Genomic DNA, 19,288 nt, shown 5'->3' with positions numbered 1-19,288 from the left:
TTTTAGATCTCTGTAGAAATAGTAAGGGATGCCAGGTAGAGTTAAGAGATGGTCCTAAAAAGTTCTTTTTTTAACAAAACACAGAGGAAAAACAGTATTTTTCAAAATCATCATAGATGGTGCATAGAATACGGATAAGTCTCCATCTTAAAAAAAAAAAAACTTATTCCCTTTATAAGGACCTCAGAGGTCGTTTTGTCATGACACATTGTAGCTGGAAACAAATTACTACATGACCAAGAAATAATCTGAAATACTCCTGCTCCAAGATAAGTTGAAAATTACACTTAACTACTTCTAGGAATAATTCAAGTTAAGAGACAAGCAAAAGTATACCCTCACTGCTAAAATCTTAAATCATCAATCCTTAATTAGTGGCAGAAGAGGAGTCTGTGTAATGATTATTGGTCAGGCACATACGTGATAAGATCCTAATGTAATGCCGGTCATCTCAGGAATAAAAAATAATGCTGAAGCCTCTGCTAGATTTCACTCAAATGCTTCCAGAGTAACACTGATTTTTCAAAGAAGTATCCTTTGGTCATGAAAGATTTTCTTTAATAAGTCAGAAAATTTGGTTTTGAATATTTAAGTGCTAAAAGACTGCTTACTACACTATATAGTGGAGAAAATATTCTTATGAGTGACAGATATGGAAGAAAGAATGGTGAATTGCAGCAGTATACTAGAGGGAATATTTATCTTAAAATTAATTGACTCAAAAGCAAAGACAGACATCAAAGGAGTTACTTAATACCTTATCAGAGTCAAAAAGAAAGCTGAGCAGAGTTGGAAAGTCATACCATTTGAGTATCTGCTTATTTTCTATTCACAATTTTCTCAACTGACTTTAATCCCTCTTGGGAAGGGGACTCTGAATAACCTCTTTCATTAATGTAATATAGGCGGTTTGAAATGGAAACTTGAAATTGAAAACTTACTTTTAGATTCATGAGATTTTGGGGGCTCTGTGTTTTTTACTCTAAAGAATTTAAAAAATATATAATCTTTATCTTAGAAGCAAGGATAAATCAATTCATTCTAAGCAAACATAATGTAAATCCAAATTTGTTTAAAATACTGCCCTAGAAATTAGAGCAGATATATACATATGCATATACATATGCATATGGGTGTGTGTATGTGTACATATATAAATATAAACAAACACACATATGTAGGTACTCTATTTTGGTGAAAATCCAGAGACAAGTGTAAATAAAGTATGAGGCAGGCTTATATTGCTGAAGTTTATAATTCAGGTTACAGTGAGAGGTGCTCGGACATTGGTTGCACCTCTTCACTATCTCCATCCAAATAGGGACTGCTATATAGTGACAGCCCATGGACCATATCGGCCCAGTGGTCTCTGCTGTGAGATGTCCTCCCAAAAAATACTTCACCCTAAACTTACATGAGTTCCTTACTTATTAATAATATTTTATTATCCAATAATGTTCTAAACCATTCTTATATCTGTTTCTATTTCTAAACACTGCCCTTTCTTGAGAAAATATATCTAAAACTTAATTACCTGACAAATCATGCTTTGTTTCTGTAGTGAGTGCATCAATGACAGTGAAAACTCCATCAGTCCCCAACGAGGGAAATTTTATCTTCATAACCCTCATGGTGTCTAGTGCATCTTGCACATAAAAGATTCATAATTAATGTACGCTAACTGAATACCCTGGGAATTGGTTAGAAAGAAGAAGACCATCTTTGCTTTATCTGTATCTTTGCCTATTTTAGAAGTTATTTATACAATTTTTTCTCCTATATTTTCTCTTCATAGTCTCTATCAAATCAAAAGATGCTGCATTAGTTGAATTCGACTATATATCATGCAATCTCATTAAACCTCAAGATCTTTTTGTAACATGAATTTCCACAAAAATAGGTAATATTATAATGTTTTGGAAAAAATCATATGCTGATAAAGAAGAACTCAAAATCAAATTATAGAATAATTGTATCAAATCACTCATTAAATATTAATTATTCCAAGTTTGAAATGCCAATTTTGAGACATAAATATATTTCATTAAATGCTTCATAAATAGGTATGCCCTTCAGGGAATATCTAAAACTTAACAATGATGTAAAAGAAAAAATAGAAAAAAATTTTTAAGAGTTTATTTCTTTATTCATGAGAGACAGAGAGAAAGAGGCAGAGACATAGGCAGAGAGAGAAGCAGGCTCCCTGCGGGGATAATTAACATACAGTTTTAAATTACTTCCAGGTATATAATATAGTGATTCAACAATTCTATACATTACTCAGTGTTCATCATGTCATGCATGATAAGTATACTCTTACCGCCTTCAGCTATTTTACCCATCCCATCACCTACTTCCCCTCTGGTAACCATGAGTTTGTTCTCTATATTTAAAAGACTGCCTTTTTTGTTTTTAAAGATGAAATTTTTGAAGGGACAATTTAAATGACTTGAAATATGTAAAAAATAATATTCATTGAGTGAATAAAAATTTCCTGTTTCACTCATAAAATCTTTCCAGTTAGTTTAAAGATATTTTTCAATATATGAATAAAATATTATTTCTAAACAGTAGGGGATTTTAAAATGCAATCTGAAAAAAAAATATAGCTCTGGTGGGATTTTTTTTTAAAAAGATTTGTTTATTTGAGAGACAGAGAGGGAGGTGTGAGTAGGGGGAGGAGAAGGAGCAAAAAGAGAGAACCTCAGGCAGACTCCACACCAAACATGAAGCCCTTCGTGGGGCTCAGTCTCGCTACCCCGAGATCATGACCAAAGTGGGAACAAAGTATAGGATGTCAACCGACTGAACCACCCAGACGCCCCTAATTATAATGTTTTGACAGAACTACTCAATCTCTGTGTTTGTAGTTTTGAATCATTTAGAAAATATACAACTTCTGATACAGCAATCTAGACATGTAAGTTCTACTAAGTTAAATCAGTCACTTTTTGTGATTAGGCTTCACATGTATTATAACATGGCATATTTTTTAACTGAGTAGGATTTTATGATATAATGGCAGATCAATAAAAAAATCTATAATTTAATATATCTATACATTATAAAGTATCTGTTGATTGATACTACATAAAATGAAAAGTAATTTTTCTCATAGGTCAGAATTTTTGGAAGATACGTACATTTTTCCCAATGGGTTCATTCATTTGTCTTCCAGTTATTAGTTTACTGTTTACTTCCTTAACAAGGTTAATGGCATGTTTTCATAACCAAATCTGTTCAAAAACCATTTATTTGAACAGATTTGGCCAAGGTACACAAGGAGGGTAATTCATGAACAATTTAATACTGTTTTGTTGAAAGCTTCATTCAAGACTTTTGATTTGAACTTTCTAGCTGCCTTCAAAAAAAAAGAATAGAAACAATCTGACTAGATATTTTTCTGAAAGACAGCTCAGAGAAACTGTGTATAATTTTTATTGACAACTTCAGGAAAATTATTAGTCTGAACTAAATAAGTAAATAGATGATGTTTAGAAATCCAAATCCACAACAACTGAAAAAGAAACCAGCAGAAAAGCAATCCAGAGGCAAAAGGAAACTCTCCCTAGGCTTCCCATCAGAGAGCCTGCATGAGAAACTATAGTTATTTTTATTGCCAGGTTAGTTTAGGTGACAATGTTTAGTTTGGCCTAATTTATGAGTTAATGGGTTATCTGATACACTGGAGAGCACACTACAATCTTCCTAACCACTACAGCCTCTTGATAACTCATTTCTTAGAATATATTTATGGTAGACTAAAAAGAAAAATGGGGATTTTCTTTCAAATTAATAAAATCCCATGTGGTCAACTAAAGTAATATATATAAATAGTGTTCCCTATTAAAATTCTGTATCCAAGCAATTTACATTACAGACATAATTCTATAGCAAAAGCATCCAGAAAATTTGGCAATTATCTGAAAAATGTAGGTCAAATATGGATTAAATTGACTCAATTAGCCTCAGTGTGTGGATTTTATTTTATTTTTTATTTATTTATTTTTTTAAGTGCGTGGGCTTTAAAGATGAGCAATGATGGCAATGATGATCACTACCCCCCTGAGCAATGTCTAAATTTGAGCATGTTTGGGACGTCTGGGTGGCTCAGTGGTTGAGCATCTACCTTTGGCTCAGGTTGTGATCCCAGGATCCTGGGATTATGTCTCACATTGGGCTTCTTGCTGGGAGCCTGCCTCTCCCTCTGCCTATGTGTCTGCCTCTCTCTCTCTGTGTCTCTCATGAATAAATAAATAAAATCTTTTAAAAAATAAATTTGAGCATGTTTTAGTGCAGTAGAAGAAAGAACACGGGCAAATCATACTGACTTTTTAAATAAACCATACATTGTCCTATAATTTGTAATACTGGTCCCGAGAGAAGAGAATGATGCAATGAAGGAGAAAAATGAAGGACTGGTATTGGTTTCTAATCTCCCAGGGCCATCTAAGCCTCTATTAGGGATGATGATAACTCCCTTTCCACCTCTCTCCCAAATCTAAGTACTGCTTCTCACCAGATTTAAATGCCCCCAATATATAGATATTTTAAAAATCTCAACTATAGCTAAGCCAAGAAAGACTGCACTTTTGAAGTTTAAAGTTAAATCAAGGACAATTGTACTTTGAGGGAGTATGATAAAGTGAAATGGATTTCTTCAGGATGGCATCTGCCATCATATTTTGACGAGGAGATAGCAATGACTTGTTAAGAGGAGACAAATGATACAGCTACCTTGTGTTTCTTAAGGATCCAAGGCTCATTGAACATGGCTCTTCAAATCTCTTTCTATGGTTTAATATTAGTAATAGGTATATTGATTTCACTAATATTTCACAAAAATTACCATTTGAAATTGTAATATCTACTTAGAAAATATGGTCACTATCTAGTGTTGTTGGGGAAAAGGTCCATAAAAACTAAGCAGACTAGGAGCACCTGGGTGGCTCAGTCGGTTGAGCATCAGACTTTGGATTTCATCTCAGGTCATGACCTCAGGGTCGAGAGATCGAACCCTTCACTGGGCACCATGCTCAGTGAGGAGGCTGCTTGAGAGTCCCTCTCTCCTCTCCCTCTGCCCCTCCCCCTGCTCATAATTTCTCTCTCTCTCTCTCTCTCTCTCTATCAAATAAATAAATAAATAAAATCTTTTAAAAAATCTAAACAGACCAGATATAATTATATCTAAAGAGAAGATGCCTTCCTTTTTTTGTGTGTGAAAGAAGCCAATAGTCATTTTAATTTAGTTTTCTTTCTTCTCTATATATAATAATATAAGCATTAATTTTTAAGACAGCTAATTAAGCCTATTTCCACCTTAGGAAAAAAAATGACTTTTTAAAGGAAATGGTTATTATCCTTCTGCAACATATACATTTACTCAAGAATTAGTAGGAAGTATGGGTCCTGCATTGCAGACATTCTTTACTAGTCTATTAATTCTTACACCATTTACCTTTTTTAAAGATTACTTATTTATTTATTCATGAGAGAGAGAGAGAGAGAGAGGCAGAGACACAGGCAGAGGGAGAAGCAGGCTCCATGCAGGGAGCCCGACACGGGACTTGACCCTGGGTCTCCAGGATCAGGCCCTGGGCTGAAGGCGGCGCTAAACCGCTGAGCCACCTGGGCTGCCCTGTTTACTTTTTTAAAAATCTCATTTATCCATTAACTTCTATAAAATATCAAAATACCTACTCAATATATGTACTGAATACATATTTTAGAATGTAAGTGCCTTAGTCAGAAGAGCATGTGAATCTTGATCATGGGGTCCTGAGTTCGAGCCTATGTTGGGTGTAAAGATTACTAAAAAATAAATAAATAAATTAGAATGTCAAATTGGAAATAACTTATTTCCTAGTCCATTTGGTTGGCATTCTATAAGAATTTGCAACTGGGACAAAAGATAATTGCCCTTCATTTTAGAATTTTACCCTTTATATGGAACTCATAGGATGGCTCATTGCTTCATTACAGGTGGCAGCCAAAATTCAAACTGTTCCTGGAAACCACTAGAGTTGGCAGGCAAAAAAGAATTTCAGACAGGTCTTATTCTTTCCTGTTAAATCTGCAACCTTACAAAAAAATACTTGTATGTTTTCTGAGTGGCAGTCACTTATTTGAGATTAGAATTTTAAAAATTCACTAGCATACACAGGAGTTTTAAGTTTTAATAGTAGAGTCACCCTGCATATAGACTGAATTTGTTGTCCATCACTTAGATGTAATTTCCAACATAAACAACATGTAGTAAAATTGAATCAAGGGAATCTTTGAATTTTAAATTGAGTGCTCCTTGTCTCTCTGTATCATGCATCATTTGAAGTCTTTCCATCCCACCATTTCTTCGATTGAAGCTAAAGTAAAATTGACTTTTAAAGCTTTATCCTTCAATAGTTGCCCTAACTATATATATTAAATGTGAATGGTGTTTAAAGGTAAAGGTTATAAAATAGTTTTTGTGAAATTATTACAAAACAAGTCGTAGGAGGAAAAAAGCATGCAGCCTTATTAAGGACAAAGGAGAATGGTTAGAGAAATAAGAGAAAATGTGAGAAAGTACTGGAGTTTCACAAATTAAGGGAGGAATGGGTATCAAAAGAATTGGTACAAATACATGCTTTTTACAAAGCATGAAAATACACACAAAACATTTCAATTTGGTCAGAAGGCATTAGTGATCCTTTGAGGAAAGCAATTTTCAGAGTTCTTAAGGAGACCAGATTTGAAAGAAGGAAGGAGAAAATGGCTAGTCCTGGGGGAAAAAAAGGCTCTGGGAAACAAATTTATGGATTTATTAGCTCAACGGGAGGAAGAAGAGAAATTGAAGATAAAGGAGAGCACTGCCACAAGACAGACTTTTCAAAATTACAGCCCATCTGAACATGGATGGAAGACTAGGGAGATGGAAAGGCTAAAAACTAATTAGGGTATACATTTTAGAGCAACGTCTTTGATAATTAGAAAGAGATGTTGTCAAAGGCCAGGCAGAGATTTTAGCATTACAGAAAATGGCACAGCTCTTCCTCCAACACTGGAAGAGGAAAAACTTGAAGAATGGAATTATATTGGGAAATATCAGAGCCAAATCTACTTTCATGGCTGTGTTCAGCACTGAAAGTGGTTTTGTTTTAATGGAGATTCCCCCAGTAGAAATCCCATTAATGAAAATTATGACTTAGAATATAATTTATTTCTTCAACATACTTAAAAAGTATTTGATTTAGATTATTTGTAAGAAAGTAAAATACCTAAAATATAAGTTCATTTTATATGGACTTATTCCTGGGAGTCTCATAGCATGTATATCAAGAAAACACTGTATTTATATTCCAAATACAAATTCATTCTTAAGGTTATGAGCTGAGAACATGGAGCAAAACATAAATAAAAACAACATAATAAAACTCAAAAGTGCTTTGAAACTTGGCCCCTATTTCATATTTTGATACTACTTCTTCACTTTACTTGCCAATACAACAGAAACACAGAAAATGAAAGGGGGGGGGATAAAAGAAACCAGAGAAACCTAAAATATGTTCGGTATTTCAGGTATAATCATTAAGTGTAATAAGATTCCTAGAGCTCTTCTGAGTCTTTTGAAATAAGTTTTGCTAATAAAAGTTTATCACCTTACGTGGATAAAAATAAAAGACTATTTACTTTTAAGGCTTTTTTTTTTTTTTTTAAGTTTAAAAGGAAGCTCATTATTTTCCCTAATGGAAAAAATACAGTTGCAGAAATGGACTTCCACAGTGCAAATAAATGGGAAAACCAAGAAGTCGAGTTGTATCAATATAGATTTTCAGGGAGTTTAATCCCATCAATGTACCTCTTCTGACTCATTTAGCCAAAAAAAAGAGAGAAAAAAAGATGCGTTTTTGCTCATATATTGATTTTCTTTTAGATGATCAAAAACTACACCATTTTCTTCATGTAAAATGTTAATAGGAATCATTTGAACATAGTTAATAAGATATTTTCGTAGACATTCTTTTGCTCACTTAGATTCATTAAAATTTGATGTTTTAACAGTATGACTTTTAGGATTGAAAAGAAAAGTTTATATTCAAATTGTCAATTCTGTGAAGTCATGAAACAAGTCAGTGGGAAATATCCTTTGAATCCTTAAAATCAGGTGTATGGGGTAATTATCAGCATTATATATGATATCTCATAGCATGTTTTTCTTTTATGAAAATGCAAAAATTAGCTATTCTTAAAGGATTATAGTTAAATATTTTATAGAAGTATGATTTGATTTATTGATTTTTGTTAGAATTTTTCTACAAAATTAGTCATTTATTTATTTATTTATTTATTTATTTATAATCTCTATACCCAACATGTTGATGCTCAAACTCATGACCCTAGAGACCAATAGTCACATGCTCTTTCAACTGAGCAAGCCAGGTACTCCATAATTAGTCTCTCATTTTTAAGTAAAACCAATTCTCCAAACATTTTAACAAGATTCACATTAAGCTAGATTTCTAGCAATTTCTCAGCTTCTTGAAAATTAAAATGGTATTTATGAAAAAATATAACTAAAAGGATATTAACAGCTTAAAGTTTTTGAAAGATTAGCACTAGAATGGACCTTAAAAACCATTTACTATATTCCAAGCCCTTTATTTCAGTAGCAAGACTCAGGAAGATTAAATAACTTGTCTATGTTAGCAGAGTTAGTTATTCCTTAGAAGAACCAGGAAAAAGATCTGGATATCCAAATCTTCAATACATATGTTTATACATTAAACCATAAAAATACTCAAGCATAGTGTTTAGGTAAGTAATGTTCTACTAAGAAGAAAAAGTCACTTGATAATATTGTAAAAATTAGGTCAATTCAGTTAAATATTATTGTATAATTTATTGATAAGTAAGCTGAGTTTTAAGTAGATTTGATCTGTTGTAGCATTTTAATCAACCAAAAAATAAAGCTAAGTTATATCTCAGAGTGCACTTTGGCATTTTGAAATTACTTTCAAATATGAAAAATAGTCAGCTTAATTAATATATTATTAATAGAATCATATGCTTTTGAGAATTTTCTGCATAGAAAGCGATATTTTTTAGATGTTTTTTAATTTTTATTTATTTTTTGGAGAGCTAGACCAAGTGGGGATGGTGGGTAGGGGCAGAAGGAGAGTGAGGAATAGAATCTTAAGCAGGCTCCATACTCAACACAGAGCTCAATGCAGAGCTATGTCTCACAACCCTGAGATCATGACCTGAACCACAATCAAGTCAGATGCTCAACCAATTAAGCCACCCAAGTGCCTATCTTTAAATTTTAAAATGTAATTGGTATTTCCATGTCATTTCCTTAAGATGGCTAAGTGGTATGATTCCTGAAGTATACTACTAGTTGTCTCATATATTACCTACCTATATGTGTGAATTGATAATGCAAGAGGAAGAGCAAGTGATCCCCTATAATCAGATCTTTTCCTTTTTAATGGGTTACTCAATTGACCTAGTTTAGGTTTATTTGAACAAAGAATATCTTGGGCCTCATCAGCATATTTGACAAAATATCTCATGTTATTTTTGTTGATTACAGGGAAAGTTAGAGTTTTTAGAATTAGGAGGGCTATGATTAAAATATCAATCACACTCAAAGAGTATTGGTTATTATTTATTAACATGCAAATACTGAGCTGAAGGGAAACTTGTATCACTGATCCCATACATAGTCCCACTCAGTTCAGTGTTTCAGTTAATTTGGATAAAGACAAAAATAACAAAGGTTTCAAAGTTACAGATGTTTTTATGATAGATGACAGACTCAATATTTCAACTTTATGGACTTGGGCAAATAGGCCTAAAATCAAGGTGAAATTCAACAGGGAAGAATGCAAAATCTGGCCATCAACTGCCTATTCAAAAAAGGGAATACATGAGGCTTACTGCAATTGATCTTAAAATCACCCAGGTTTTCAGTAAACATTTCTAGGAAAATCTATTAATATAATGCAGTTGCCACAAACACTAACAAACTTGAAGGTTTTACATGGAATTATAGAGTCTAGATAACAGGTGTAATTTCAAATACCTTGAGGGTCAAAATGGAAATGTGAGTGAAACAGACAAGGATGGGGTAGCAGATGGTGTGGCTATAGTACCTGGAGAGTACTTTCTCTAGTAAAAACACTCTTTCCCCTTTTTCTTTCATGTAAACACTCTGTTATCTGAAGAACACAAGTGTTCAAGATGAAACTGGCCTGAAATCTGAATTTTCAGATTCTGGCTAAGATCCTTTAGAATTAGACCAAGTCACATCCTACATCTGGATAATGCACTTTTAGAATACTACTGAAAAAGCTACATTCAAAAGATATAGAGACCAGAATAAAGGGCTTGAAAATATAGTTTAATAAAGAATGGCGGAGGGAATTCCGAATTCTTAGGCTAGATAATGAGAAAATTTATGGAAGAGATGGTAGTTATCTTAAATATTTGATTCATGTGTCACATGAAAAAGAAAGCAATTACAAAAGTCAGAATAGGACCAATGAATGAAAACACTTAGGAAGCAAGTTTTAGGTTCAAAGAACTTTCTAAAAAGTATAACAATAAAAACTAACAAAATGAAATTTAATGCTAAGTGGTAAGTTAACATCGGTAAGACACAGTCAATAATAGTTTGCATGATTAACTTCATAAATGTCATGATATTTCAAATATGAACAGAATTTGAGAGGTAATTTATGACCTAAGCCCTATGTTTAAAGATGAAAATGCTGACGCTATCTGAGATCACCAGGTAGTAAAAGGAAATTTATCTGTAATGTGAGAGCTTGTTTCTAAAACACTTTAATTGCACTTCTTTATCCAATCTCAACATGGCATCTACAGGAAGAGGGAATTTTAAGTATAGCCTTTTTTTAAGCAATTAAAAGATGTATTCAATTATGGGCAAATTGTTTTCTGCTGACTAGCTAATTATAATTTAAAAGACTGTGATATTCTTTTTCATTATGCATGAACAAATTTTCTGGGGAGCATAGTTCTTTTCAGAAAAACTACTATACTATGTGCACTGTATTCCTTAACATACCATTACTTCAGCAAATAAGCAAGTATTTCTACACGTCCCACTGTCAGGTTTCACGTTGGTGTTTCTGTATCCCGAGGTTACACAAAGAAAATAAGGAAGTCCCAATACAAGGACTAAATTTCTTTTATTAATTTTATTTAAGAAATTTTAATTGAAAAAAGGATGGTTGCTTAAGTGTGAACCCATTCTTTACTCCTCTCCCCCCATCTACAATGTTTTAGTTATATAGTGTTATATTTTATATCCTTTTATTTTATGAATAACTTGGCCAATTTTACAGAAATATTTATACTTACTGTTTTTGCTTTTGTTGTTGTTATTTTAAAGATTTTTAATTTATTTATTCATGAAAGACAGAGAGAGAGGCAGAGACATAGGCAAAGGGAGAAGCAGGCACCTCCTGGGGAGCTTGATGTAGGACTCGATCCCAGGACCCCAGGATCACAACCTGAGCCAAAGGCAGATGCTCAGCCACTGAGCCACAGAGGCATCCCTCTTACTGCTTTTGTATTTTGTTTTGTTTTACTTTTCATACTCTCAATAATTAAAAAATGAGCAGAAGACATGAACAGACACTTCCCCAAAGAAGACACAGATGGCCAACAGACACATGAAGAATGCTCAACATCACTTATAACCAGGGAAATGCAAATCAAAGATATCACCTCACACCTGCTTGAATGGCTAAAATCAACAAAACAAGAAACAACAGGTGTTGGCAAGAATGTGGAGAAAGAAGAACACTCTTGCACTGTTGGTGGGAACGCAAATTGGTGCAGCCACTCTGGAGAAGTATATGGAGATTCCTCAAAAAGTTAAAAATACAACTACAGTATGATCCAGTAATCACACTACTGGGTATTTACTTCCAAAATACAAAAACACTAATTCAAAGGGATACATGCACCCCTATGTTTATAACAACATTATTTACAATAGGCAGGATATGGAAGCAGCCCAAATGTCCATCAATAGATGAATAGATAAAGATGTGGGGTGTGTGTGTGTGTATAATGGAGTATTATTTACCCATAAAAAGAATGAAATCTTGCCATTTCCTAGTCACAGATGGAGCTAGAGATTATAATATTGAATGAAATCAGTCAGAGAAAGATATATATCATATGATTTCATTCATTTGTGGAATTTAAGAAACAAAAATGACCAGAGGAAAAGGAGAGAGAGAGAGAATCCAAGAAACATATTCTTAACTATAGAGAAGAAATTAATGGTTACCAGAAGGGTGGTGGGTGGAGGGATGGGTGGAAAAGGAGATGGGGATGAAAAAATACACTTCTCATGATGAGCATGGAGTAATGTATAGATTTGTTGAATCGTCTTAAAAAATTGTTGAATCACTATGCTGTACACCTGAAATTAATATAACACTGTACATTAACTACACTGGAATTAAAATTTTAAACTTCATTAAAAAAAAGAAAATGACTGAATTTCATTTTTAAATAAGCAAACAAACAAACAAACAAACAAAAAAACCCTTGGCACTCAGGGGAAGTAAAACAAGAAAATGGTAGCAAAGGAGAAAGGGTAGCAATATTCAGAGTGCCCATGAAAATACCATTAACATATACACATTGGGTCCCTTGGCTTATAACTATTAATCCCTTTAGTAGATCAAAGACTATAGTATTTTCTCTTTCTTACCTTCCACTATCACACTACTAACCAAATATGGAATTTATTATATCTTGCAACAAACATTTTGAAGATAGTGATACAAATATTTTCAGACAAAAAGTTCAAAGTTATTTCATCATTAAGGTATTGTTTTCCATATAAAAGCATTTAGCATAAGACTCCCTTCTTTTGCCATGTCAAGAATAAAGGACTAGCAAGAAAGCTAGTTGGAGCAAAAAATACAGGACAATGACTACATATATATATAAGTAACTTCATATATATGTGAATATACTAGCCACCTTAAGATATACTTTATTATACATATTAAATATATACTATATTATACTAACCACATTAAAATTTCTATGCATTTATGTGTATATATACCTCATGATTGGTATACTTAATATTGAAAAAGTATAAATAAAAATGTATAAATATTCATGCCTGACTCTAATTTTGTTTTATTTTAATACTAATCTGCTAATTTTTTTTTTTGCTTTCTAGTCACTATTTTGTAAGAAGCAACATCAACCATAAGATTTGAGGAGATAAATCTAAATTTTTAAATTACAAAACACCTCATAATAAGATAGGTCCTTTCCGTATTTTTTGTTCGTTTTTCTTTTTCTATGTGTTATATGGGGCAGTTGTTTTTTTTTTTTTTAATTTATTGTGGTAAAAAAAATAGCACATGACATGAAATCTACCCTTAACAAACATGTAAGTATACAGTATGGTATTAACTACATGCTTATTATTGTCCAGAAGGTTTTTAGAACTTTTTCATCTTGCATGACTGAAACTATATCTACTGAACAGCAACTTTCTATTTCCCCCTCCTTCCAGCCATGATAGCATTTTTACTTTCTGCTTCAATGAGTTTGACTGTTTCGATACACAAATATAGTCATACAGTACTTGTCCTTCTATAACTGGCTTATTTCACTTAGCATAACATCATGGTTCATCCATTTTGCAGCATATGACGGGATTCCTTATTTTTTTAAAGACAATAACATTCCACTGAGTAATATACCACACTTTCTTTATCCAAATATCCATCAATGGACACTTAGTTTGTTTCTGCTTCTTGGCCATTGTGAATGATGTTGTAATGCACATGGTAGTGAAAATATCTCTTTGGGATACTGATTTCAATTCATTTGAATAAGTAACCCAAAAGTGAAATTGTTAGATCATGTGGTAGTTCTATTTTTAACTTTTTAACAAAACTGCTTATTGGTTCCCATCAGGGCTGCATCATTTTGCATTCCCACCAACAATACACAAGGGTTTCAACTTCCAAATGTCTTCAACAATTTTTATTTTTATTTTTTTTTTCTAGTGGCCCTCCTAACTGGCGTGAGGCAATACCTCATTATGGTTTTGATTTTTTTTTTCCCCTGATGGTTAATGGTGTTGAGTATCTTTTCATATACCATTGACCATTTGTAAGTCTTTTTCGGAGAAATATTTATGCTCTTTGCTAAATTTTTAATGAGGTTAGTAGGATTTTTGCTACCAGGTGGTACAAGTCCCTTATATACTTTGGATTTGAACACTTTATCAGATACATGATTTGCAATATTTTCTTCAGTTCCATAGAAGCCTTTTCATGCTGTTGATTCTTTTGCAGTACAAAAGCTTTTTAATTTGATGTGTCTACTGGTCTACATTTCATTTTGTTGCCTGTGCTTTTGGTGCCATCCGACAAATCTTTGCAAAGACCAAAGTCGTGAAGCTTATCTCCTATGTTTTCTTATAAAAAGCTATATAGTTTCAGATCTTACATTTCAATGTTTAATCAGTTTTGAGGTTGATTTTTGCATATGGTCTGAGACCAATTTCATTTCTTTGTATGTGCGTATCCAGATACCCCAACACCATTTCCTGAGGAGATTGTCCTTTCCGTATTATGCAGTCTTGGATCCTTGTCAAAAATCACTTAACCATATATGCATAGGTTTACTTCTGGGTTCTCTATTCTGTCCTGTTGGTTGATAAACCCATCTTTAGGCCAACACCATAAATTTCTAATATGTTTTAAAGTCAAGGAGTGTAAGGCTTGTTTCTGTTTCTCTTGATTGGTTTAACTATTTCTTACTCTTTATGATTCTATATGAATTTTAGGATTTTTTTTCTATTTCTGCAAAAAATGACTTTGGGATTTTGATAGGGATTGTAATTAATCTTTGAATCACGGAGTAGCATACACATTCAACAATATTAAATCTTTCAATCCATGAACAAAGACTTCTTCCCACTTATTTGTGTCTTGTTTAATTTCTTACAGCAATCTTTGGAGTTTTCAGTGAATAATTTTTTTTTTTTTTTGCCTTCTTGGATTAATTCATTTTTAAGTATTCTATTCTTTTTGATGCTGTTGTAAAGGAGATTGTTTTCTTAATTCCCTTTTCAGATGGTTCATTGTTATATGTAGAAATGCAACTGGTTTTTGAAGGTTTCATCTTGCAACTTTGCTGAGTTTATTAGTTGTAACAGTTTTTGGGAGAGGTGGGGTTGGTGGAATACTTTGAGTTTTCTACATATTAGAATACGTGATCTCTGAAAAGAGATCATTTCTTTTCCAATTTGGATTACTTCTTTTTCTTACCTAACTGGTCTAGCTAGGATTTCTTATACTATGCCAAATAAAAGTGGTAATAAAGGGGCATCCTTGTCTTATTCCTGATTTAGAAGAAAGATTTCAGTTTCATCACTGGGTATGATGTCAGCTATGGGTTTCAAATGTGGACTTTATTATGTTGAGGTAATTTTTTTAAAGAATATTTTATTTATTTATTCATGAGAGACACACACACACACACAGAGGCAGAGACATAAGCAGAGGGAGAAACAGTCTCCATGCAGGGATCCCAGCAGGGGACTCGATCCCGGGACCCTGGGATCACACTGTGAGCCGAAGGCAGAGGCTCAACCACGGAGCCACATAGACATCCCTGTTGAGGTAATTTATTTCTCTTCTTAGTTGATTATTTTTATCATGGAAGGGCGTTCAATTTTGTCCAGTGCTTTTTCTGCATCTATTGTGATGATCATGAGATTTTTATTCTTTCTGTAATTGTGGTGTTATCACATCGATTAATTTTCATAGACTGAAAATCCTTGCATCTCAGGGATAACTCCCCTTAGTCATGGTCATCTATAATCCTTTTAATGTGCTGTTGAGTTTGGCTTACTGGTATTTTGCTGAGAATTTTTGAATCTATATTTTTAGGGATATTGTCCTCTAGTTTTCTTTCCTTTCAGTATCTTTTTCTGACTTGGTATCAGGGTAATGCTGGCCTCATAAAAGGAGTTCAGAACCGTTCCCTCTCCTTCTATTTTTTTGGAAGAATTTGAAAAATATTATAATTAATTCTTCTTTAAATGTTTGGTAGAATTCTCCAGTGAGCTTATAATTTCTTGCTCCTTTTGGTATCCTACCCTATATCTTCTGATCGGAGAGTTTCATCCATTTACATTTAAAGTTACTGATAGGTTACCCTACTATTTTGTGAATTGTTTTCTGTCCACTCTGTAACATTTTTATTCATCTTTTCCTCTCTTGCCATCTTTCTTTGTATTTAAATTATTATTATTATTATTTTTTGCAATGACACACTGATTACTTTCTTACTTCTTTGTGTAACTTCTATAGGTTGTTTCTTTATAGTTACCTTGGAAGTTATATAAAACATTTTATAACCATAAAAATGATTTTAGGCTTCTAAGAATTTCACTTCAATTGCATATAAATACTCTTTCTACTCCTCCACTCCTAATTTATATTATCGATGTCAAATTAATCTTTTTATATTAAGTATCAGTTAACATATTCCATATAGTTATTTTTATACTTTTATATTTTAATCTCTATGCCAGAATTAAAAGACTTAGACAACACTATTATAGTACTATGCTATTCTTTGTTAGTCTATATTATGTACTTTTATCAATGAATGCTGTACTTTCATATGCCTTTGTGTTGATGTCTAGCATCCTTTCAACTTAAAGGATTCCCTTTAATATTTTTGTAAGGCTGTTTAGTGTTGATGATCTCTCTCAACTTTTATTTACCTGAGAAAGTCTTTATTTCTCTTTCATTTTTGAAGGACAGTTTTGTCAGATATAGTGTTCTTGGTTGGCAGTTTTCTTTCTTTTCCCAGCTTTTTGAATATATCATTTCACTCCCTTTGACCTACAAAGTTTCTGCTGATAAACCTACTAGTAGTTTTATGGATACTCATGTATGTGACAAGTCACATTTCTCTTTCTGTTTTCAGAATTCTTTGTATTTGACATTTGACAATTTATTATGTTTCTCAGTGTACACTTTTTTGGGTCCTCCTTCTCAGAATTCCTTGTGTTTCATGAACTTATTTCCTCCCCCAGATTTGGGAAGTTTGGGACCATTATTGCCTTAAATAAGCTTTCTGCCTCTCTCTCTCTCTCCTCTTTTTGTGCCTCCCATAATGTGTATATTAGTCCTTTCAAAAGCCCGTTAGGCTTTCTTCACTAATTTTCCTTATTTTTTTTCTTGTTGCTTCTATTTGCATAATTTCAAATGCCTTGTCTTACATTTCCTGGTTTTTCCTTCTGTTTGGTCAAGTATGATATTGAATCCATATAATGAATTTTTCAATTCAGACACTGTATTCTTCATTTCCAAAATATATTTTTAAAGATATCTTCTTTTTGTTGAAATTCTCAGTTTGTTCATGCATCATTTTTCCTGAGCTCTTTGAGCATCTATGTGACAGTTATTTGGTATTGTCAGATAATTCACATACTTCTATTTTCTTTTAGTGTCACTTTCTGGTGATTATTTTTTTCCTTTGATTGAGCCATATTTATTTGTGTTTTTCATGTGCCTTTTAACTTTGTTTTGGGATCATGCATTTTTAAGAATAGCCACCTCTCCAGTCTTTATGGATTAATTTGTATAGAGAAACTTCTTCACCAATTATCCTGGGTAATATTCTGAAGGCTTCTCAAACCTTTTCTGTGGATGTGCAGTCTTTGGACTTGTGTGTGTAAATTTTCAATTAGAGCAATTTGTCAGTATCCTTTTTCAGAAGCTTAGAATCTCTTGCTCTTTTTGGTATCTGTATGCAGTACTGCTGGTTCTCTGGAGCTGGCATAACCACTCAGATCTTTATTGTCATTGAGGCCCTAGGCTTATAGAGTGCTGTTCCCATTAGCACTCCAACTCAGGCAAGACAAATACCAGTCCCTTGGGTACTTTACCAAAAGTCTAGAACATTGGATGCATGTTCCACTCTTCTCTTCCTTCTTCCAAGGGCATGGTTACCAAACTGTATTCGCTTCGGTTTGCTGTACCACAAATCCTCTGAAGCAGCAGCAAGACGTTCAGTTCTCTTTTGTTTTCAGCAGCCCCAAGATGTCTAGAATATCCCAGGACCCATCAGTGCTCTGAGACAGAAAGGCAGAAACCAGTCCCTTGGGCAGTCACTCTCCCCGCAAAAAGCCAAAGCATTACCCTCACACTCCAACTTTTTTTCTCCCCAAAGGGAAGCTGGAAGTTGAAAGCTCTTCGCCATTTTCCACACTGACCTGGAGGAGATGATCTAGGGTGAATATGTGCTAGCCCAAACCTTTGCCTTTGTTCTCAGCAGTTCTCAACTGGGTCCTCTTTTTGTCAGTGTTTCGAATCATGCAACACAGAAACCAGTTCCTCTAAAAAGTCAGAATATGGACATACAGTCCAGTCTTCCCTTTCTCTCCCCCCGGGAAAAGCCAAGAACAGGCACTTCCTCCCAATTATGGTGAATGTCATGAATTTTCTTACAGAGTTTGACATGGTTGGTTTGATACTCGGTTCACAGAAGCCCCTTAACTTTTTTTGTATTTCTTACAAAGAAAACTGGTCAGTGTTGTGTTGAGGCAGTGTCTAGGGTGGGGAAAAGGAGGGTCTGGGGCTTCCAATTTCACCATCTTGGTGACATCACTCTCTTGACCCTTTCTCTATTTCTTTAAATTAAATCTTAAATAACATTTTTTGTAGGAGTGTGACAACATTTGTTTTTTCCAATTGTCATTTTATTTCTAAACTAATTTCCCTGTGAAAATAAGCAGCCACCTAATTAGCAACTTGTTTTTGGTAATCACTCAATTTGATCTGGAGCAATATTATATGCTGGAAACATGCATTGTACATTATTTAAGTATCAAGTTTTCCTTCAAATATCAAATGTCTAATTAAACGGCTCTCAAAATTTTATTAACAATATTTATATTTAGTTCAGATTTTGATTCCAATATATTTAAATGATTGCACAATTCCACTTCTCTTCTCTACAAAACTATAAGTATAATTAAATTAAATAAGTATAAATAAGTATAATTATTAAAGTATACTAAATAAATATGATTAATTAATTACTATGGAAACTAGTATGAATACCACACAAGTTCTTTTATTAAACAATGATTCTTTTACTTAACCACAAAAATAAAGTGAGTTGAACATGACATCATCATGTTCAAGTTACCTCTATAGGTTTATACTGATATTGATCTTCTCTGAAGCATTCCTGTTTAAGGAATTTGGGT

General features: G+C 33.2%; 1 protein-coding gene across 3 annotated transcripts in view; it reads right to left on the bottom strand.

The window, feature by feature from the left end:
• GRIA2 (glutamate ionotropic receptor AMPA type subunit 2) overlaps window positions 1–19,288 on the bottom strand; it is a 150,023-nt gene that overhangs the window by 3,676 nt on the left and 127,059 nt on the right. For all 3 annotated transcript variants that reach the window (XM_077846498.1, XM_077846499.1, XM_077846497.1), the window contains one exon: window positions 1–10. This exon is cut by the window's left edge and continues 238 nt beyond it. In XM_077846498.1, the coding sequence (XP_077702624.1) occupies window positions 1–10 (10 nt within the window). The remainder of the gene's footprint in view (window positions 11–19,288) is intronic.

The sequence above is a fragment of the Canis aureus genome, chromosome 13, assembly GCF_053574225.1.
Source record: "Canis aureus isolate CA01 chromosome 13, VMU_Caureus_v.1.0, whole genome shotgun sequence".
Lineage (NCBI taxonomy): Eukaryota > Metazoa > Chordata > Mammalia > Carnivora > Canidae > Canis > Canis aureus.
This window is presented reverse-complemented; position numbering and strand designations above follow the sequence as displayed.